This window comes from Muntiacus reevesi, chromosome 16 (assembly GCF_963930625.1).
Source record: "Muntiacus reevesi chromosome 16, mMunRee1.1, whole genome shotgun sequence".
In the NCBI taxonomy this organism is placed as follows: Eukaryota; Metazoa; Chordata; class Mammalia; order Artiodactyla; family Cervidae; genus Muntiacus; species Muntiacus reevesi.
The window spans coordinates 54,823,551-54,847,077 of record NC_089264.1 but is presented as its reverse complement, the minus strand read 5'-3'; the positions used below and the strand labels follow the sequence as shown (position 1 = coordinate 54,847,077).

Below are 23,527 nucleotides of genomic sequence, written 5' to 3'. Positions count from 1 at the left end.
AACAGCAGTCAGGAGAGGAAGCTATGAGGCTTCGTGAGAAGCTAGGTTGTGGTTTGACATTACCCTTAGGGACTTTTACCTTTCTTTAAAAGTTTCAATCTCATTTCCTAAAATAACAGGAACAATCTAGGATTTCCCTAGGGTTTCAAAACAATTGGGAGCCAAGTTAACCAAAATGCACATGCAGTCCATCTCCTTTCTCAGCTTCTCCAACGCCTGGTTTAAACAATAGTCTGTGTGTATTTGTCAGACAGGGAAGATGATACTCAAGAGGATAATAGATGCTATTAAAGATAATTACTGTTTTTTCTTTTTTACTATTGTTCTCTTAGTTTGAGGCTTAAACACATTAAGCACAGAAGACCCCAAAGCTGCTGGAGTTCCAATTCATTGTTTATATTCATTTTATATTTACTCACAGGAGTTGAAGGCTCAACAGGGAACCAGAGTATGAACAGCCCTGTATCTCCAGACCAAGGCGGATTTAGAGTTTATAAAAGAAGAGAGTAAAGAAAGATAAAGCAAAGTGTGTGTTATGTTTGGGGATTGGAAAGCCTGTGTATTTGTGTATGTGTATCAGATAAGTCACATTCTCATGAAATTAGAAAAACTTAAATGCTTTAGTGCAATGATGGCTTGTAATGTTAGGACAGAAATGTCATTGGCCATGTTAAACATTAATAATTATAATGTGACTTTTATCTGTACTTTCTTTTTTTCTTTAACTCTTTATGTTTCCAATTATCTGAGTGACTTCCGAAGATATTACAAGATGCTTTTACCTATTATTTCCCTTGAAGACTGAAACAAAAATTTTCTTATGAATCCCACCATCATTTCTTATGGTCATTTTTTGAATTTTAAAACATGAAATAACAGAAAAGGACAAATGTTATAATTCCACTTATATAAGGTACCACGAATCTTCAAACTCACAGAGACTGAGAGTAGAACAGTGTTAGCAGGCTGGGAGGAGGGGGGAGCGGGAGCCATTGTTTAATGGGCAGAGTTTAGGATGGTGAACAAGTTCTGGAGACAGATGTGGTGATGGTTGTACAACAATGTGAATGTACTTCATGCAACCAAACTGTGCACTTAAAAACTATTACAGTGGTAAATTTATGTTTTGCATATTTTACCACAGTAAAAAAAGAGAAAAATCACACCACGAATAAGGTTATATATGGCCCATGAAGTGAAAAATCTGAAAGTTATTTCAGTAAGTTCTAAGAATAATTACAAACAGGGGAAGAAAATCTACAAGCTGGTATTCTCAGAATATAAAATTTTCTTTTGGACTTTCAGAATCTTTAAAAACCACATCCTATGTTCTTAATTTACAACTCAATTTTTAGATTTTGTGAACACAATTACTTTTTCAAAAGTCATTCTATTTCCTATTACTTGGAACCTTCCTTTTTCACTGGCTGATAGGTAGGAGCATCAGAGAAACCTGACCTCCTGTGGAAGTCACCTGAAACACCTTCCTTTTTCAAAGTGGTCTTACGATTCCATCTCACCTTGAAGGTGACAGGAGGGATCTTGAAACCTAACGAGTAACATATAGCTGTATGTGTGTCTGTGTACAGATGGAATGGTGTGCGTGCATATGCTTGTGGATGTAGCCAATCCGATTATTAGACTAGATAAAACCTTTAAGAGAAACTGGGGAAAATAATGATATTTACCAATAATGTCTGCATAGATTTCCATTTTGTTGTGTTGCTGAGCCAGTGTGAAAGCTTCATTATTACATTTGGACATAACAAGAAATTGGATGGCAGACCCGTAGTCACCAAGCTGCAGGAAAAATCTAAAGCAGAGAGTACTTTAATTAGCTTGACTCATTTAAAAGAAGTCTGTCATTCACAAAATAAAATCTTTTTCAAGCCAGAGAAACCATTCCAAAGTAAAAACATATTGGGTAAACTGCAGTTCTGTACCACAGGTTTATATTTGGTAAACATACTCTTGTATGTTGACCATAACAAACAGCCTTTGAATTTAAACACTTAGATGTAATTTTGAAAAGAAAGAATAAATATTCCATTTGAAATGATTCATTTGACAAGGGGTAGTGGGGGCTCTCTTTAAAGGCTAGTTTTTGGAAGTCCACAAATAACGCGTTACATCACCTGGCTACCATCTTGGCTCCATCCAGGGACTGGGTCTCTCTGACAATACTGACAGCCTTTTCTGGGTTGTTGAGGTGGTCCAGGTAGATGCGGATCACGCTGGTCCACTGCTTTGCGTTCTCATAAGCCACAACAGCTTCTTTGTATCTATAAGAGATGCTTAGTTCAAACAAACTTTCTCAACCCTGTCATATTTGGGAGAAAAATGTCAATAAATGTTTGGGATATTGTTTGTTTGTTTGTTTTTAATTGATGGTGGTTGCTCTTTTCTTGTTCTTGTTTTTTTATCAGAAAGAATACCATGAACCATTTCACCAAAATATGCTGTTTTTAGAGGTTTGATAAACTAACAGTAAAATACCAATAATGAACTGTGTTTTCTCATCTGAATCATATATATACAATTTTTTAGATTTTATTGTTTTGTTAAAGTGGAAAGATTATAACAGTAATACAGGCTTATTTTAGTGAAACGAAATCAGGAATTTTTCGCAATTATAGATACAATTTAACAGTAATCTATAAAATCATTGTGTATTGACCTCTAGATGGAGCTCAAGACTTCTGTTTAGTCTCCATGAGCTCTCTAGCTCTTTCCATTTTAACAAGACATTTAGTGTGTATCTCTTTCTTAAGGTTACTTTTCTAAAAGTAGAAGGAAGTAACCTTTAAAAAAATCTCTTAATACATTATTGCTAAATAACCTTCTAAAGACTTTAGAAATTGACAGTCCCATTAGTCATGAATAACAAGTGCTTTTTGACAATATGGTTATTAGTTTAAAATAAATCTTTTCCCCATATAAGTTAAAATGATATGCTGTTGCTTTAATTTAATTACCATTAGTGAGATGGAACATTTTCATATTTGTATAAAATACAATTTCATAACTGTATTTCCTCCTCTGGCACTCCTTCTTGTCTTAGCCCATTTCCTCCCAATGCATTTGAGTTTCTTATATTAAGTTCCAGAAAATCTTTGTCTATTTAAGGTACCAACAATCCATTTTTATACTGTAATATTGTTTTTCAGCTTAAACAGAGAAGCCATGAAATTCATGTTTCTTCACTTTTCTTTGCCTCTGTAAGTTATCCTCCTTAATAAAATGACTATTGTCTAATTTCATTTTCATGCCATAATTATATCAAAATTTCAACTTCTAGTATTTAACCTTCAAGTAAAAATGAGATTGTAGTCCACATATAAATACATAAAGGACTGGATGAACTATATAAAGTATGGGGAAAACTTGATAGCCTGGCACTTCAAGCCAGGTGAGGGTAAAGATGTTTTCTGTTTTTGCCTTTCTTAGAAGGTTGCGGATATCAACAATTACTTTATGAAACATCCTTTTAGATTTGTGTAAAATTGAGACATTGTACAAACCTTCCATCTGCTTCTTTAGCTTTGGCATACTGCAAGTGAATCTTTGGAGAAGAAACATGAGGCAGAAGCTCACCGACTTTTGCCCTAGAAACAGGAGGTTTAGGAGAATGATGTCAGCGCTACATTTGCTCCAATAGTAGCTTCCTACAATCAGATATTAATTTTTAGGATTCAAGAAACAGTTATCGTGATCTTAAAAAAAATCTTGGCTCCTACAGTTAAAAGATTTAATCGCTTTTTCTCGGGCCCCCGACCCCGCCAGCCCATCCTCTGTGGGAAAATGAAGGCGAGTTCATTGACTCTTTGCGGATAACAGGGCTTTTTTATTCTAGTAATTTATCTGGTCAGGTTATTTCCCCATATTACACCAAGAAAATGTGCTGTTCTTTGGGAAAAGAACTATTAAGATGAACTAATCTATAAAGAAAACCAGGCGATGGAGGGAAGGCCGAGACAGAGGCAATAGCTTCACAGCTGGGAGGAGCAGCGAGAAAACCAGGGGGAGGCATCTGCACACACGGGTTTCCACACCTGCCCAGAACGCATCTTAGGGCAGGTTCTTACCAGTTCTTACAGCGGATGTGAACAGAGGCCGCTTTGTCATAGTAGAGACCTTTCTCGTACAGTTGAGCTGCTTCTGAAAATTGCTAAGAGAGTATGAGATTATCAACATACTAGTTTTATTGTGTATGAGACCTCATGAATATTTATTCACAGGAAACTACCTTCATATTCTCCAGGATGGCTCCGCAGTCTCTTTTAAGGACCCTGCTGGGGTGCCGGAGGGCTTGGTTGACACCTCGGCGGATGTCTCCCATTCTGATGGACATCTGGGCCACGCCAGCCAGGCACACCTCGTCGTGTTCCTGAAATTAGAAGGCCAATAACTAACAAATCACACCCTAACTTAAAATGATGTATTTTATTTCTTAAAAGCTTTTTATTTTGCACTGGGATGTAGCCGATTAACACCGTTGTGATGCTTTCCGGAGAACAACAAGGAGACTCAGCCGTACATGTGTGTGTGTCCATTCTCCCCCAAACTCCCCGCCCATCCGGGCTGCCCATAGCCCCGGGTTCCACATGCCCGGCGGGAGGTTCTGTCGGTTATCCATTCTAAGTAGAGCAGTGTGCACATGTCTGTCCCCAACTCCCTAACCACCCGACCCCCAGTCTTGCCCCAGGCAACCGCAAGTGCATTCTCTGCGAGTCTCTTTCTGTCTTCTAAGTAAGTTCATTTGTAAAAATGATGTATTTCAGCCAAACAATTTAAATCTAAAATGAGCCTAAAGGTTATGGGTTACTTTTTTTTTTTTTTTAATGGTTTACTTTCAATAGTCTTTGCTGGCAAATCTCAAGACTCTGAAATAATACTGAATTTTTTTTTTTTTTAATTATCTGTTACAAAGTCACATTCTTTTCTTTAGAAGTCTAGATCTTTTCTTCTCAAGGTCAAATTTTTACTGCACCTTTGTCATAATACCTTGCATATCTTTGTATGTCTTCTTGGTATAAAATTTTATGAGAGAGGAAATACACTGGGTACATAGCTTTGCTACGAATAAAATTAAGAGAAAAAACATTTATCAACTTAAAGATTTCCCTACTAGGCATGATGAAACATAAAACCTTTACTTATTTGTGACAGAGGATTTGAGTTTTATATTTTATTTAATTTTAAATAACTTAAATGGCCCCATGTGCTAGTGGTGACCTGTATTTAATAACACAGTTAAGAATGAACTAAAATAGATGCAGCCAAACAAAGAAATTGTCAAAACTCCAAGAGATAAATGAGCAAAGGATATAATTAGGCAATTCATATTAATTTAAAAAACATACAACTGGCCAATAAATAAATAAAACACACTTGGCTTCACTAATAATCAAACACAAAAAATAAAATTAAATATCCTTTTTTTTTTTCTAATGCTGATCGAATTGGTAGAGATTGGTAGTGTGGGGGAAATGAGCACTTTCATAGACAGCTGGATGAACTACCACAAGTTCTTCTGGAGAGCACTCGAGCAGTTTAAAGAACTGAAAGCGCACGTTTTATGACGCAGAAACCCCGTTTGTAAGAGTATAACCTGCAGAAATACTATCTCAAGCCGCTAAGATGCATATATTAATACCAGGCAGAATATTCACCACAGTGTATTTGACAGAAACAAAATCCCAAATAACTATAGTTATTTGAACTCAACAGGGAGTGGATGAAAAAAACCATGATACATCCAAACAATGAAAGTTTAGAAGCTCTTAAAAAATTAAAACGTTCATATGTATTGACTTGGAAAGACCATAAGGCAAAATGCTGTTTTTCTTTCACAGAATGGATTCTCAGTTAATCTTCGCTGAGAGAATGGAAGTGAATGATTTCATTTTTAGTAAAAATCCCTATTGTATACCCATCTATATGCTTAGAAGAGATTCTGGATGGAAATATATAAGATCATGACCAGCAGTCATCATTAAGGAGTGTGTTTGGAGGAGAGAATGTTGAATTCTCACTTTGAAGGTTAACAGACTTTGGTGATTTTTCAAATTGACTATAATGACATTGTTATCACTTTTGTAAAAAAAGGCTAGATATAAAACATAAAATAAAAAGATTTTCAATCTTGACATCACCTAACAAAAATATAAATTTTTATCACAAAATTTAGCTTCTTGAGTTAAATTCTGAGATGGTCTGGGACAAGAGAAGGGACTGGAATGGTGGGTGAAGTATATGCTTCCCAGGTTAATCATAAAAGATACAGCATGAGGAATAAAATGGGAAGAAAACCTTTATGGACTGGGAACTCCTTTCAAAGCGGTTATTGAAACATTTTAAGAGTGAAATGAAAAGCCTTATGAAAATCATAGCTAGCCTGTAAGTGGAAAGGGATACAAATTTTACTCCCAACCTCAATAAAAAGCTCATATTTAGGGTGCAATGGAAAACAAAGCTTTTTCAGACAGATAAAAATATTGTCAATGTCAGTTTTTAAGAGTTCAAAGTGTTTTAAAATGATTAAACTATGCCCTTGCAAAGTTGTTAATAAACTGAAAAAAAAAAAGGCTCACCTGCTTCATACTAAATAAATACAATGCAAATAAGATTATTTCTTACAAGAAGCTAACAAACTCGAAGATAACTATGCATATCTTATCTTTATTCAAGGTTACCTTATTATCACCTGTTATTCCTTTCTCATAATGAGCCAGAGCATTTACATAATCACCTCTGAAAAAAAAAAGGGTGAATTTTAATACACAGTTAAGTATCTTGTTTACATATACAAGATTTAGAAGATAATCTGTCACTGAGTTGCTTAAGCACATGAAAGATGTGATACACAATGTTTATGCATACATTCTTTGAAGTGCAGGCCATTATTTTGCTACTTTAAAAATAAGTATTAAGCTAGATTATGCTAAGAGTGTAAGGTACTAACTTTGTAGTATGCTAGGCATTTGGGGGAGCTACATTAAAATTTTTGGGTCACTTTTGTTTAATTATCTCCTTTGGGGTTCTAAGGGACTTCCCTAGTAACTCAGTTGGTAAAGAATCTGCCTGCAATGCAGGAGACCTGGGTTTGATCCCTGGGTAGGGAAGATCCCCTGGAGAAGGGAATAGCAACCCACTCCAGTACTCTTGCCTGGAGAATTTCAGCGACAGAGGATGTAGTGGGCTACAGTCCATGGGATCGCAAAGAGTTGGACAAAACTATGTGACAAACTTTCCTTTCCTCCTTTCCTTTGGGGTTCTAAACACAATCATGAGACCGTAAAAAGCAATTTCCCCTCCCCCCAAATACCCAGTATTTATAAGTGCAATATGTATTGAGAGAATCTGTGTAGAAATTAAGGAAAATACTGGGGATGACAGCATTAAGGGCCCTGATTCTTATTCTGATATAAAGTATCATGTTGTTTGTTTAGTCACTGACACGTCGGACTCTGCAACCCCATGGACTGTAGCCCGCCAGGCTCCTCTGTCCATGGGATTTCCCAGGCAGGAATACTAAAGGGGGTTGCCATTCTCTTCTCCAGGAGATCTTCCTGATCCAGGAATCAAACCGGGGTCTCCTGGATTGCAGGTGGATTCTTTACCAGCTGAGCTACCCAGGAAGCCCAGGAATTTCCAATATTTGGACCCAGTTACAACAACACAGATAGAGATGTCTCCTGATGGTTCCTCCTTCAGGAACCTGAGGTTTCCTTGAGCAAACCCAATTAAGAGATGCTAAACTGAGACTTGGGAACTCTCACTTTATTTTTATGGTATTTTAGTCCATGTACTTTATTTAATTATTTTATTTTGGAACTCTCATGTGGATCTCGCTCATGATTCTAATGTCAGACTGGAGAGCTGGGTCATCTCCCAGAGCAGTGACCCTCTCTCTCCACTCTCAGCCCGTCACTCTCAGGACAGAGACGCAGGGCCAGGGCACTGAGGCCTCCTCTCGTGTGTTATGCGTTGAGATTCCCATTTGTTCTTTTCAACATATTGGATGAACTTTGTAAGGGGCAGAAATGTGATAGATTTAGATTTAGATTGACTAAGAAGAAATAAAATCTCCAAAAAGCTTTTATTTGCAAAATGGGAACTTTTAAATAAGGTATCCTGGTTAGAAATGAAAGAGTACTTTTTGATGGAGTAATTTCTACAATTATTATCTGTCAATATTCTCAGACTATAAAGTCCATATGAAAATAAAATGGAACTACATAAAAATGATTTTTAATATTAGAACCATATTTTGTTCAAGAAGCAGTGTTTTCCCCAGTTTATAATTTTTGAAAATGGAATATATCCTATAATAAATGTCAAAAGAAACTGCCCAGTTATGATGCAGTTGTCTTTGCAGCTATATACACTTGCAAACTTATATTTGTCAATGAATGATTCATCTGTTGTCTCTGCAGGTATCTGCATTAGTGACATTAACCATAGCTGAATGTGAATTTAAAATTGGATCCTGAAATGCCTCTAAAATTACACTTTTAGGCAGCACTGAAGTAAAAATGTACAGTCCGTCAATTAAGACTATTGACAGTTAAAGACTGTCTAGCAATTAAGAACACTAGAAATTTCTAAATCTCTCAGAACAGATTATGGCATTTTCAAAGGTAGGCAAGATCTGTGAAGCATATTCATCATGCATCAGCAGGGCTTATTACTCAAGCACTGCAGATTCACCTTGAAAAGCTTCTGGCTTGATTTGCAACATTAAGTGATGAATTTTTATCCATGTGCAATTCAATTTTAAGCAGCAGAAGTACAAGTTGAAGTAAATAGAGCTGTAGAACAAAGCCAGGTATCTTTCCCCATGCCTTGAATTCACACTGCAAACGCTCAAAGTGTTCAAAGAGGTCAAGGTCATGATCGTAGATTAAGAAAAGCAGAGTTACCTTGATGCTATGTGTAACTGCTGTTGACCAAATGTGTTTCAAAACAATATTTCTCAATTCAAAACAATTCTAAATATGAAAAGGCTTAGACCCAAACTGAGATTTTTTTTTTTGTACAATAAAGTTTTATTAAAGTATAAAGGAGATAGAGAAAGCTTCTGACATAGACATCAGAAGGGGGTAGAAAGAGTACCCCCAAACTGAGATTTTGATGCCGAAAGCGAGTGGATAGATACATGGATAAGACATCATTAGTTAGAATAAAACATTTTTGGATGTATAATTAATATGGTTTTTTCCCACCGAAGAAGCCACTATTAAATTCATGGATTTAATTATTAAATCAATGGCCTTATAATGAATAGCAGTTTAGAACTGAAGATATTCAATAATTAGATACTGACTGAAACAGATAAAGATGAGGACTTACGTGAATTCAAGCTGAACAGCATATTCCTTTGATATAAACGGTATCTGGTCTGGGGCTAAACGCTTTGCCAGCTGTAGAGCGCTGTCCCAGTGCTGCAAATCCCTTCTCATCTGTTAGAAAGAGAAAGATATTAATTTCAAATAGCAAATGATTCTGCAGTTACCACACAGTGCTGGTTTTAACAGAAGCCATCATATTCCCTGGTGGCTCAGTGGACCACTGCCAGTGCAGGGGACGTGGGTGTGGTCCGGGAAGACCCCACTTGCCACGGGGCAACTAGGCCTGTTCCACAATGATGTGACCCTGCGCTCGGGAGCTGTGAGCCCAGCTACTGAGCCTGTGCATTCCAGGGCCTGCGGCTGTCACAGCGGTTCACGGCCCTCCCAAACTCACTCCTAAGTGAAGGCTTATTCTCTTTAGTATTTAATCTGTCTCAATAGGAAAAAATTAAATTGAATTAAAATTAACTCAATCAACTAAATTAAAACTAGTATTTCTTCTTAGAAGTAAAGAAAAAGTTGAGAAATACTTTACTATAGGAATCGATCTTATTTTCTGAGAAAATCTGAACCTGCATCATGAGATGAATAGTAGCAAACATAAACAAAATGTGACCGTCTTTCTCCCTGGCTCCTGAGGTCTTATATCTGTGTCTGGTGCACAATTCCACAATTCCAAAATTGTAGGTAATTATTTTATATTGTTAGGTTAATCATGTTCCCATTATGGCTTGAAACTGTAATTATCTTTTATTTTTTGTCTGGCTATTGATTGTGAAAATTGATAAACATTTTTTACTATTGTGATTATGTAACTGTTACTCACTTAATACCACTGTATTATGATTGGTCAACAGAAAAATTATAGAATTCTGTATCACCAAAACTACCATTTAATAGAAAAACCTGTAATCACTTTTTAAAATTCCTATGCATATCAGAATTTTCTTGGAATTTTTTTGAAAAATACAAATACAAATGCCCAGGTATTGCTTTTTTTTTTTTTTGGCCAGAGCTCCAGTTTCTAATGAACAGCCATGTTTAAAAACAACTGGACTATACGAGGATCTTTTATTTTTATCTAGTTTGTATCATTTTTTCTATTTCATATTCAATGCTCCCATTTCATTTTACATTTTCCAATTTCTCCATCTTTTCTTTTCTTTTTTGGATGTTCTTTCTCAAATCTTTATCAAGCATAGTAGAAAAGCTTTTGTAAACATATACATATATATATTTAAAAACTTATGAATTTTTGCCTAACTAAAAAATTAGTGACATTTTGATTCCACTTGTTTTTCTTAGTGTGAATAGAATGCTAGATTTCCAAATTTAAGAAAACAGATGTGCAACAAGCAACAACGGTGTACTGTAAATCACAGGGAAAAGTGAGATGTAATAGCCTGTAATGGAAAATAATTTCAGAAATAACATGTATATATGTGTAACTGAATCACACACACACAAAAGAATTCTACTTTTTGAAATTGCCAGTTTTTCTAAATGTCCTCTGGACATCTAATAACATATGAGATGCAAAATATTAAATATATTTGTGCAGGATATGATTAGGGCTTCCCAGGTGGTGCTAGTGGTAAAGAACCCACCTGCCAATGCAGGAGATATAAGAGATGTGGGTTTGACTCCTGGGTCTGGAAGATCCCCTGCAGGAGGGGATGACAACCCACTCCAGTATTCTTGCCTGGAGAATCCCATGGACAGAGGAGCCTGGCGGGTGCAGTCCAGTGGGTCACAGAGAGATGGACATGACTGAAGTGACTTAGCACACAAGCACACATGATATGATTAACATAAATTAATTAAATATAAATCTATTATATTTAAATTAATGACATCATTCAAGATGCTCCTTTCTTTTTTCTGCACTTGATAAAATAGTCTCAGAGAAACGTTAATATGTCTCACTATGATTATATATTGCTTCTTTTCCCTTTTATTTCTTCTGATTTTTGCTTTATGTATTTTGTTTCTTTGTTAAGTGTCTAATGGTTTATGATATCTATCTTCTTTGTGAATTGTTCCTTTTATCATTAAAATATTCATCTTTCATTTAAAATAAATAATAATAAAAAACTAACCATAAAAGAGTAAACCATTCATCTTCTCAAGGCTGTATATTGTCACCCTCCTTATTTAACTTATATGCAGAGTACATCATGAGAAACGCTGGGCTGGAGGAAGCACAAGCTGGAATCAAGACTGCCAGGAGAAATATCAATAACCTCAGATATGCAGATGACACCACCCTTATGGCAGAAAGTGAAGAAGAACTAAAGAGCCTCTTGATGAAAGTGAAAGAGGAGAGTGAAAAAGTTGGCTTAAAGCTCAACATTCAGAAAACTAAGATCATGGCATCTGGTCCCAACATTTCATGGCAAATAGATGGGGAAACAGTGGAAACAATGTCAGACTTTATTTTGGGGGGCTCCAAAATCACTGCAGATGGTGATAGCAGCCATGAAATTAAAAGACGCTTACTCCTTGGAAGGAAAGTTATGACCAAACTGGATAGCGTATTAAAAAGCAGAGACATTACTTTGCCAAGAAAGGTCCGTCTAGTCAAGGCTATGGTTTTTCCAGTGGTCATGTGTGGATGTGAGAGTTGGACTATAAAGAAAGCTGAGAGCCGAAGAATTGATGCTTTTGAACTGTGGTGTTGGAGAAGACTCTTGAGAGTCCCTTGGACTGTAAGGAGATCCAACCAGTCCATCCTAAAGGAGATCAGTCCTGGATGCTCATTGGAAGGACTAATGCTGAAGCGGAAACTCCAATACTTTGGCCACCTGATGCGAAGAACTGACTCATTGGAAAAGACCCTGATGCTGGGAAAGGTTGAGGGCAGGAGGAGAAGGGGATGACAGAGGATGAGATGGCTGGATGGAATCATTGACTCGATGGACATGAGTTTGAGTCAACTCCAGGAGTTGGTGATGGACAGGCAGGCCTGGCGTACTGCGGTTCATGGGGTCACAAAGAGTTGGACACGACTAGGCAACTGAACTGATTAACTGAATAATCTTCTGTAGTTCATTCCTCACTTTATTCACCCTTCATACAGAATTAACAATGGCTAACACTTTGCAAGTGATATTTTCTCCTCTAGGACATTAGCCTATTTACTTTCCACAACTAGGCCTTTTGTAATGAGCTGTTCTGTGCCCATTTTAGGGATCCAGAACTGAGGCAGAGAGACGCTAGTTTTGCACACACAGTCTCATCATCAGCGTGTGACAGGGCTGAGCAGGACTTTTCCTCCAACATTTTTACTTAGCTAACCTGTTAGCCTTCAAAGTGAGGTTAAAGGAACAGTGGGGTGCAGTCACCTCTTTCCTCTGTGAAGCCATCAGCTTAAATCCTTTACAAAGCCAGGAGCACATGACAAGTGTCCACAGCTAATGCAGAAGAGCGAGGCGCATACCAATCCAAAACCTGAAAATTTATCAGGGTGTCCCCCGTCATCTCAAATGATACTGTGAGTGCATGCGTGCTAAGTCGCTTCAGTCACATCTGACTCTTTGCAAGCCCATGGACTGTGGCCTGCCAGGCTCCTTTGTCCATGGGATTCTCCATGCAGGAATACTGGGGTGGGTTGCCATTTCCTACTCCAGGGGGTCTTCTGACCCAAGGATCGACCCCACATCTCTTTCACCTGCTGCACTGGCAGGCGGGTTTCTGCCACTGGTGCCACCTGGGAAGCCAGTAACATTGGAAAATCATCTTTTTTCTTAAAATTCAGTTAACTTAAAATTTAAAAATGAAACTTGCTATAGAACAATTTGAAAAAGAGAAGTTGTGAAATCAATAGCAAATATGCTTTCTCTCCGTGGCTGTGGAAATGCTGGCTGAGGTGGAACAGTGTTAGTGACGACAGCCACCATCTGTGTCTTCACAGTCAATCTGGCACTGTTCCCATAGAGCTAACCTCATTCCTACATCTTCACGGCAACCCTATGGGCTAGATATTATTATCCCTCCTTTGAATGGGATCTAGGGCGCTGAGACCTGGACTAACTTGTCCAGGGGCACACGGGGCTGGGGTCTGAAACCAGTCATGCCCAACTCGGAAGTCCACGTTCTGAAGCGCCCTTCTACAAGCCACAGTTCGCTACTACCTCGTGTGGTACTAGGCCCCTCCTTCTGCAATGGTCCTTCCCCTGCAATAATCACCTCTGGGAAGCCAGTGGTGATACACAAGCCTCAGCCTAACCCTCTTCACACACACGAGAACATCACACAATAAACGATAAATGCGCCTCGGGTTTCCCATCTGGAAAACAGAGAAAATAATAGCATTATCTCATACGACTGTTGTGAGGGTTGAATGAATTAAAATATTTATGTCAACACTTAGAAAAGTACCTGGTACACATAAGCACTCAATAAATGATGGCTGTTTTCATTTGTATGTGTTTTTGTAAGTTACAGAATCTGTTCTCTTTGGATACACTCTGACTCTAAAATTATTTGGTAATGTTACAATACCATCCATGCCTTTCACTGCTCCATAGAACGCAGAGTGAAATTACTTCTAAGGTTAATGAATACTCAGGGGTTTTTAAAGGTGAAGTCTGAGTTCAAGGAGGGGGAAGGCATGTGGTGGCTGGTGCTGAGAGATGTTAACTCTGAAAGAGCTGAGAGCCTCTTCGCGCGTTCGTTCCCTCATCTGCTGCCTTACCTCGAGGGCAGCAATCGGGCAGCTGGACGCCAGATACAGGTCCTGAGCTAGGTTGAAGTCCTTGCTGAACATGGCAAGATGTCCTGCCAGAAGATTGTAGTCCTCTATTCCCTATAAATAAAAACAGTTTTCATGAGAAGAAACTCAAGGGTTTAATTTTTATTTAAGGACTGTGCTTACAAAGAAGTGATAGTATCTATCAGTTTTTGAGCTAGGTAAGACTCACTGCAGAAATTTAAATGTTTGACTCAGTATCATTTAAATGCTAATCTGATCATTCCCGTAAGATGCTGTTCACCTTTATTTGTTCCAAGGACATCACCATGCCACCGTTTCCAATAGTCCGATAAACACGGATTGCAAACTCCACTTCCATGTGGTGTAGACAGGCTCTGGCCAGTTCTGTCCAGGCGGCGTGATCATTGAGAATCTTGCACAGTTCCCAGGCATCAGAAAACCTGGCATTTGAATATATAAGCATAATCAAGGGGCTCTATTTGTTCCCTACTAGGCAGTTTTTAGATTGTATGTAATTTAGTGTTATGCCTTAGATAAATTTTGCAAAAATATTTTTCAATCTTTAATCATTTCCAAGTTATAAAAAAACAACATAAACTTTTCCTCCTTTTTTGTACAGATGTTTTTTTCCTGAATTTATTGAATTTGAGTCTATCCTGTGTAACCACCCTCCCTCATCAGTAACTAATTCTACTCATTTATTTTTTGGTTTACTTCACACACATATAAAAATTATTTTTGCTGTCATATAAGTCTAATAACATTAGTATTCTATTCCTATAAGCTAGGAAGTTTAAAACAGGTCAGCCTACTATGGCCTGCAGCTTCCTGCTTTGGGAAATAAAGTGTGAGTGGAAGACAGCCCTAGCCCGCCTACCCTTTATGGCCTGTTTGGGCTGCTCTCTCACCCCGACAACCAGCCTGGGTAGCTGTGATAGACCCTAGGACCCTTAAAGCCTGAAATACCATTTGGACCATGACCGAAAAAGCTTGCAGACTTCTGGTTTAAAACTGAACCACAAATGTCAATGAGACTTTTCTGTGGGACCCCTATATTAATGAATATGTCACCCTCCCCATCTACTCGTCAATCTAGTTTCCACCAACACACACTCACTGAGCACTGTTATGTGCCAGGATCTGTGCTGGGAACCAAGATGTAAGGATCAAATGCAGTCACTGTCCGTGGGTGGTCACACTCGGGAAAGGGGGAAGAGCCAGGTGAGTAGAGAGGACTGTGACGTAGTATGTCAGCGGGACCAGAGTGCCTGCAAGAGGTGCATCCTTGCGCTTAGTGCTTTGCATAAATTCTCTCGCTGGATCATCCTGACAACTCTATACACTATGTATTATAATTATTTCTCCTTTGTAGAGGAGGAAAGTGAGGCTTAGTGGCCTTAAAAAACCAGCCTGGTGTAAGAGACAATGTGCTCTAAACCACTCTGCACACCAGATCCTGGCTCTGAGGCAACACATGAGAAAGGCCTCAATCTGTACTGCCAGTGGTAGGGGCTTCAGGGAAGGCTTCCTGGAGGAGAGGGCTCTGCTGAATGGGGCGAATGAGGAGTTACTACCTACACAGACAGGGAAGGGCAGTCTAAGATGCGAAAGCAGCACATGCCAAGGCAGGAAATCATGAAAAATAACTGAATTCAAGCAGTCAGGGGGCAGACAGCAGTGCAGGAGTCGGGGCAGGTGAGGCTGGCGTTAAGCAAGCAAGAGCTGAGCGTGTCAGGCCGAGGTCCCCAAGAAATAGGGGTTTCTTCCTAAAGGCGATGGGAAGTCACTGAGGGTCAGACTCACATTTTCCAAAGTGTGTGGAGAATAGGCTGTCTTGAGGCTACCTGGAGAGAGAGCCATGGGAAGTCGCCCTGTGACACATTACTTCATTGGAGGGCCCGAGTTAAGGCGGGGGAACAGTGCAGGAGAAAAAGACCGGGGTGTGTGTGGGTGTGCACGCACGTGTGCGGGTATGCGCTGGAGGGCACGTGCACAACGTGACTGCGGGCAGGGGGAGAAAAGGAGGCTGGGAAGGTGATGACGCGAGTGTGAGGAACTCGTGGACTCCCAGCCACACAGGGCTGGGAGGCAGTGGTGATACAGGTTAAGTCACGGATGCACATTCTGCAGTCAACCTCATAGAACTGGGATTAGGACCACCTTTGAGGAGACTCACTCTGGAAGAATAATTAGAGCCAGAAGATAAGAAAGGAGCCCAAGGGACCCTGGGGAAGAGCAATATGTACACAAAGGAATTCACAGTTGCCCTAAGAGGTGAGAGGAAAAAGCAGGGGTAGCTCAGATGGTAAAGCATCTGCCTACAAGGCGGGAGACCCAGGTTCGATCCCTGGGTCGGGGGGATCCCCTGGAGAAAGAAATGGCAACCCACTCCAGTACTCTTGCCTGGAGAATCCCATGGAAGGAGGAGCCTGGTGGGCTACAACCCATGGGGTCATAAAGAGTCGGACACGACTGAGCAACTTCACTCACTTGAGGAGATTCACTCTGGAAGAATAATCAGAGTGAGAAGAGAAGAAAGGAGCCCAAGGGACCCCGAGGAAGAGCATCATTTACACAAAGGAATTCATGTGGCCCTAAGAGGTGAGAGGAAAAAGCAGGGGGAAAAAAATCTCAAGTAAGATAAAATCAAACTTTGTTATGATGAAGTTAAGGGACTGTTGAAATAATTACATTTATTAGAATTTCACAATAACTGTGCTATTTGGGAGATTAGAAACCCTTTTTGTTCAGATGGGCTTTTCCCATAGTACAAAAGCCCTTCCTTTAGAATTTACATATATCCTCAAATTGATCGTATCTGAGCCTCATGATAATCCCGTGAAATAAATGAGGTAAATACTATTATCTCCATCTTTGATTTTGATTATGCTGTGTGGTATGTGTGATCTTAGTTTCCCAACCAGTGATTGAACCCGTGCTCCCTGCATTGGAAAAGTATAGTCTTACTAATCACTGGACGGCCAAGGAATTCCTTTCCATATATTTTCACAAGATTTGACCTTTTTTAAAATCACAAAAGGAAACAGGAAGCTCCACAAGAAGTGTTTAAGCCATACCTTTTTAGCATTAAAGTCTGTGTCAGCACCTGCCACAGTTTATGAGGCCCCTCATCTTTCAAATTGTCGAGGAAGCAGTGAGTGCTAAGGTAGATGTTGTTTATTTTTCCACTCTGGGTCTGGCAGGTCAGCTCTCCATTATATAACAGCAAAGGTTTATGAGAGAAAGGAACTTTGGTGCTACCAGCCAGAATGACCTTGGAACCTATATTAGAAAACAGACACCTTAATGTTGAAAGCTAATACTCAACACACAAATTAAAAAAAGAATATTTAAAAAAAAAGAATGTTTTTAGTGCAGTGGAAATGTAATTCTCAACAAACATACACAAAAGTGATTAAGTACCTTGAATAGTGTCCTTGTGAAAGACATACGTGTACACCTTATCGTCATCGTAGGCAATAAATACACCTTTATCCATTGGCCAGTTTTCCCAAAGAACACCTTTAATGGTTGGCGAAAAGTCTGGAATCTCATAGGTAGCATCATTAACCTAAAAATTAAGGATTTACAGATTTTACCCAAGTCTGCACTTAAACCATTATCATTTGTCTTGGTAGGATGGAGCCTGTCTGCAGCCTTAGCTGGCAAAGCTTACCAATTCATATTCAACTCGCCAACATCCTACGATAAATGAAGAAAAGTTTCCTTTCCCCTTTCTATGCTAAGCGTGGCTTGAAAAAAACTGCAGTTACATGCAAAATCAAGGGTTTTATCTAAAATTTGGTGAATTTGCAGGAAAAACTACAAGTCTGGACACAAAACTTCAGGTTAAGAAAAAAAAGTTGAAGTTGCTCAAAATGATGACAGAAATATTAACTATGAACACACTTGTGCTTAGAAAATTTTCAATAATATTGGGTACGCAAATGCTCCAATTAGAGAAGAAACAAAATAATTCATACATGATTTGAGATCTACATAAATTCCACTCAGTACATTTTATTTAAAAACATGCATTCTGACAATGTATTCCAACAAACTGTAATTACAGTAATATAAGCTATTAAAAAAAATCAATCCATATATTTCCATAAACTCAGGCAGCCATATATTCCCATAAACTCAGGCAGATAGGCTTATATATATATCCTGAAAGGAAATCTCTACAAGATTGAATTTCCTTATTAAGTAGGGGGAACTCAAGGTCATCTTTACGTTCAGGTCATTTTTCTTCATTTATTTTGTAACTGAGAAATGAGTTGGAAAGAACTAGAATATTAGGAATTTTGAATAAATAATTCAGGCACTTCTGTGGAAAACTGTTACACATTTGTCAAAGAAAGAAAGAAAAAGAAAAGAAAGAGAAGAGAAAAAGCAGGGAGGAAGGAAGTTTTATTATCTAGGAGAGTGTATCGTGAAGTAAGAACTATCTTCAGGGAATGTGTCTTCACTACGGTAAAGCTAAGACACCTTGGGACAATGACTAAGGTTCAGTCCAAGCGCAGCTGTACGCTGTGTGAACTATGAACAAGAATATACTAATTGCATATCAAAAATTAAAAAAAAAAATCCAAGTATAGTAAATGAGGTAAAACCACAATACTTCCTTTTTTCTAAATTTAGCCTTGTAAAAGTTAAGGATGTTTAAAAATAAGAGTAACTAAATCTAAAAATCTTAATCAACCCTGAATATTCATTGAAAGGACTGATGCTGAAACTCCAATACTTTGGCCACCTGATGTGAAGAACTGACTCACTGGAAAAGACCCTGATGCTGGGAAAGAGTGGAGGTAGGAGGAGAAGGGGACGACAGAGGATGAGATGGTTGGATGGCATCACCGACTCAAAGGACATGACTTTGAGCAAACTCCTCCAAGATAAAAACTTCCTTTATCTTGGACATGAGATAGTCAAGGGCAGGGAAGCCTGGTATGCTGCAATCCATGGGGTCACAAAGAATCAGACACAACTGAACGGCTGAATAACAGTAAAAAAGTCTAAAAATGGATTAAAAATGGATTAAAAAAAATCTGTTTTTGAATCACCTAATTTAAAAAAAATATCTTTTCTTTGTGTTCAGGATCTTTAAGAGAAGAGGAAAATCACTGAGGCGGGAAGAGAGGACAGGGAACAGACCTTGCTCTCTGAAGCTATTGCATTTCCAGAGAGAAAACTCACATGTTACCTGAAGATACACTGTAATACTGTGCCTTAAATAAGGTTAAAATGATGCAGAATAAGAACTATTCTTTCCATTAGAAAGTCTAAGATTTTTTAACACTTAAAAATTACAAAATAATGTAAAAAGTTTTCTAGATGAAAACAGTCAACAAATCACAAATATACCACAAACATAATAACAAACTACTATAATTCTCAGCACTGTTTAAGAGAAAGTGATCTTATATATGAAACATATTTTAAAGACACTTTTTTCTTCATATGTTGCCATTTAAAAAAATAACTGTTTGAAAACTTTTCTAGACTTACTGGACAGTAGACGTATCCATCACTTTTTTCATCAATGAAAACTAATCTGGTCCCATTTGGGTCAGGAAAAATCTTTTTCACACTGACGGGATGCCGATAATCATTAACAAACTGCCAGTCTTCAATGTAGAAATACTGAATGACACCAGTCTAAAAAAATCCAGTCATAGAAATGAAAGGTTGTCAAGAAAATACTGACTTTTCAGCATGTATGTTAAGCATATTTTCTAATTTGAAAAAAATAAGTCATATTTTTGATCAAGGAAGAATCTAAAAATATTTACTATATAAGCAAAGTACAAAGCCAAGAAAGTAAGTTAAATGAGTATGTACATCTGAGTTGACACAGAGTCAACAGTCTATTATTAGTTCTAATATCCTTAGTCATATTAAAGCTTAATTGATTTTCAGATTTTCCACTTGTAAGAAATCCTCTTATTGGTTAAGAGTAACTTTCAAGTCGTATGATTTTAAATATTTTGCTGTTAATAAATTAGAAAATTAAGTTTAAAATAAACAAAAACCCACAAGATACAGTCATAGTTCTCTAATAACAATGAACATGTAGACATCAAAATTTAAAAATACCATTTACAATCACACAAAAAATTATATACTTAGGTGTAAATTTAACAAAGCATGCATAGGACTTGTGTGTTGAAAACTAAAAATCACTAATGAAAGAAACCAAGAATATCTAAATAAATGGAGAGGTATACTGTGTTCATGGACTGGTGTCAGAGTAAACATGTTATTTCTCCTGAACTGATATATAAGATTTTCTTGTAGATATAGACAAGATTATTCTAAAATTTATATGGCCCTGCAAGGGAACTAGAATAGGTAAAACAGTTGTGGAAAAAAATGGGAAAATTTGTCAATTTTTTTTTTTTATAGCTACAGCAATCATTGTGTAGTCCTGGCGGAGGAACAGACACACAGACCATTGGAACAGACTAGAAAAGCCAGATTGTTATCAAGCATTAAGGCTAAGGTAGAGGCAAGAAGAAAGTGGGTGTGGAGATAAATGCAACATGAAGGATCCTGTTGGTGACAGAATTGTTCTGTATCTTGCCTGTTAATGTCAACACCCTGGTTGTGATATGTAATATAATGTTACCACTGGGGGAAGCTAGGAAAAGAATTTATAGGATCTCTCTGTACTGTTTCTTATACCTGCATGTGAGTCTATGATGATCCCAAAGTAGAAAGTTTAATTAAAATAAAAACACATTGTAACATCTTACATTTCTATTCAGGCCAAGAGGGCATGACTGGACTTAACTTGCCTGCCCAAAAGAAGCAAAAATAACAGACAAAATACATGAAAAACGACTTTCAAGATACTGGAATGAGGTAACATAGGATAATGGTCTCTGGAAGATGGGAAACAAGAGAAGTCCTGTGGCTGCTGCAGTTTCTGCCTTGTGAGAGTTCTCAAGCCATGGCGAAGGGAGGGAACGTGCAGGTGGAGCACGACTCCCTGAGTTCAGGAGACAGAGCTGAGGATTCACTGAGGCAGAAGGGAGATGGCTGGATGTGCAGCGTATAATACCAGAGAGGAGAGAGATGCATTGAGAGAGAGCCTTGAAGATCTTCAGAGGGTCCACCTTGAGTCTTCAGCAGAGTATTGATCACTGCACACTTAAGAGAAAATTGTCAAAAGCAGGGAGAAGAACCATCCAAAGGCATTAGAGGGAACAGTGACTGTTTCCAATGGGCAGATTAGAAAATGTAGTTCACAGGATACTGGATACAGTACTCAGGATGATCTTGCCTCAAAAGTGGGAAATTAGTTGTAGACTAAGCAGTGTTTCAGGCTTCTCTGATGGCTCAGTGGTAAAGAAACTGCCTGCAGATGCAGGAGACACAGGAAACGGGGGTGCAGTCCCTGGGTTGGGAAGATCCCCTAGAGAAGGAAACAGCAATCCACTCCGGTATTTTTGCCTGAGAAATCCCATGGACAGAGGAGCCTGGGGGCTAGAGTCCACGGGGTTGCAAAAGGGTTGGACACAACTCAGCAACTGAACAACAAAAGCAGCGCTCCACATCTGCCTACAAATCACAGAAGCCAAGACTCAGAAGGGTCAGGCTGCTTCCAAGCAAATCACCGCATTCCAGAAACAAAGCTCACAGCATCTTTAGGAATGCAAAACATCCAGCACCCCCAAAGGGAAAAAGCACCATGTATGCAAAGAAGGAGGAAAAAATATAACCCATATTAAGGACAATAATTCATCAAAACTGACCCAGAACTGACCCCGATGTTAGAATCAGCAAGTAAGGTAACTAAAACAGTTAATATAATGGTATGGCATATGTTTAAATAGATAAATGGAAGATATAACACCAGATTCTAATATATCTTCTGCAGATGAACTATGGTGTCTGAAATGAAAAATACAGTGGATGAAACTACTGGCAGATTCAATATGACAGAAAAAAAAGGCTAGTAACCTTGAAATACAGCAGTAGCAATTATCTAAAATGAAACAAAAAAAAACACAAGTAAAAAAACAAACAGCATCGACTGTGGGATAAGCTAAAGCAGTTTAATATATGTGCAATTGGAGTTTCTGAAAATGGAATGCAAAGAGAGGGGGGGAAAACATCTTTGAAGAAATAATGGCTGAAAATGTCCCAAATTTTATTAAAGCTATAAACCCTCGGGTTCAAAGAAGCTCAACAACCCAAGCACAAGAAATATGGAGAAAACTACATCAAAGCACATCACAATCAACTTACTCAAAACCAGCAATTAAGAGAAAATATTAAAAGCAGTCAGAGGAAAAAAGACAGCTGATACACAGATGGACAAAGGTAAGAGTGACAGAGATTTCACTGGAGTAAATGTTGGCAAGGAGTCAGAGGAGCTCCATCTTTAAAGTGCTGGAAGGAAAAACTGTTCATGGAAACGCTCTAACATCCACCAACAGGTGAACAGATAAAGAAGGCATGGTACATATACACAATAAAATATTACTCAGCCACAAAAAAGAGTGAAATAATGACATCTGTAGCAACATGGATGGACCCAGAGATTGTCACACTGAGTGACGTCAGTCAGAGAAAGACAAATACATGCTATCACTTATATGTGGATATCATGATATTATATACACTATATACATATATAAATATATATAAGCATATATATATATAGCTTCCCTGCTTATCTTATAGAGTTAATGAGATAAAATAAGCGAGATCAGGGCTTTATAAATGGTTGTGTGTTATACAAATATACTATTAATTTATTTACTACTTATTTACCGCATCACCACCACTTTATCTGATACATGAGACCTACCTTACCTAAGTATATAAGCTCAAAAACTGATTTTGGGTCAAATTTAAAAAGTCTGTCTTCTGGCAATAAGCATGTTTTAAAATATGCTTTTTTAAAAAAAACAATGTGAGAAAACAGAACCTGTGAAACAGTGACTAATTGTTTTTCTAATGAAGGACAGGGAAGCCTGGTGTGCAGCAGTCCATGGGGGAGTCGGACACAGCTGAGCAACTGAACAAAAGCAACAAATGCGCAAAACAATGCCTTTTTTTAAAAAACCAACTTAGTGAATTCTTCTAGAGGCTAAGCAAGGTAACACGTATGATATGCTTTGAAAAATCTTTGAAAAGTTTTTACTAATACAAATGCTGTTACTAAACTATGCTTTATGTATATGTGGCTAACGTAACATTTGGGAGCACAGGGTGTTGGTGGTTCAAACAACCAAAAGGTTGGAGTGGGATTCTCAATATTCAATTAATTTTAATTAAATGCCCGATAAATGTAGGCACTGGAGAGCTGAAAGTCGAATGATGTGTCTTACATTTGTCATCAAATTAAATCCTGAAAGCATCAAGATAAGGAAAATGAGACTCGGAAGTGTCAAGCAGCAAGTCTAAGAGGACCAGTATTTGAGCCCAGATTGTCTAGACTCCGAAG

At 38.1% G+C, this 23,527-nt stretch overlaps 1 protein-coding gene across 5 annotated transcripts in view; it reads right to left on the bottom strand.

Moving 5' to 3' along the window:
- Positions 1-23,527, bottom strand: part of WDR19 (WD repeat domain 19) — an 87,820-nt gene that overhangs the window by 39,013 nt on the left and 25,280 nt on the right. For all 5 annotated transcript variants that reach the window (XM_065907059.1, XM_065907055.1, XM_065907054.1 and 2 more), the window contains exons 15-26: positions 19,579-19,728; positions 17,491-17,638; positions 17,145-17,349; positions 14,348-14,507; positions 14,050-14,160; positions 9,355-9,464; positions 6,696-6,753; positions 4,247-4,387; positions 4,086-4,168; positions 3,522-3,605; positions 2,136-2,282; positions 1,689-1,813 (exon numbers count right to left, since the gene is read on the bottom strand). In XM_065907059.1, coding sequence (XP_065763131.1) covers positions 1,689-1,813; positions 2,136-2,282; positions 3,522-3,605; positions 4,086-4,168; positions 4,247-4,387; positions 6,696-6,753; positions 9,355-9,464; positions 14,050-14,160; positions 14,348-14,507; positions 17,145-17,349; positions 17,491-17,638; positions 19,579-19,728 — 1,522 coding nt within the window. The remainder of the gene's footprint in view (positions 1-1,688; positions 1,814-2,135; positions 2,283-3,521; positions 3,606-4,085; positions 4,169-4,246; positions 4,388-6,695; positions 6,754-9,354; positions 9,465-14,049; positions 14,161-14,347; positions 14,508-17,144; positions 17,350-17,490; positions 17,639-19,578; positions 19,729-23,527) is intronic.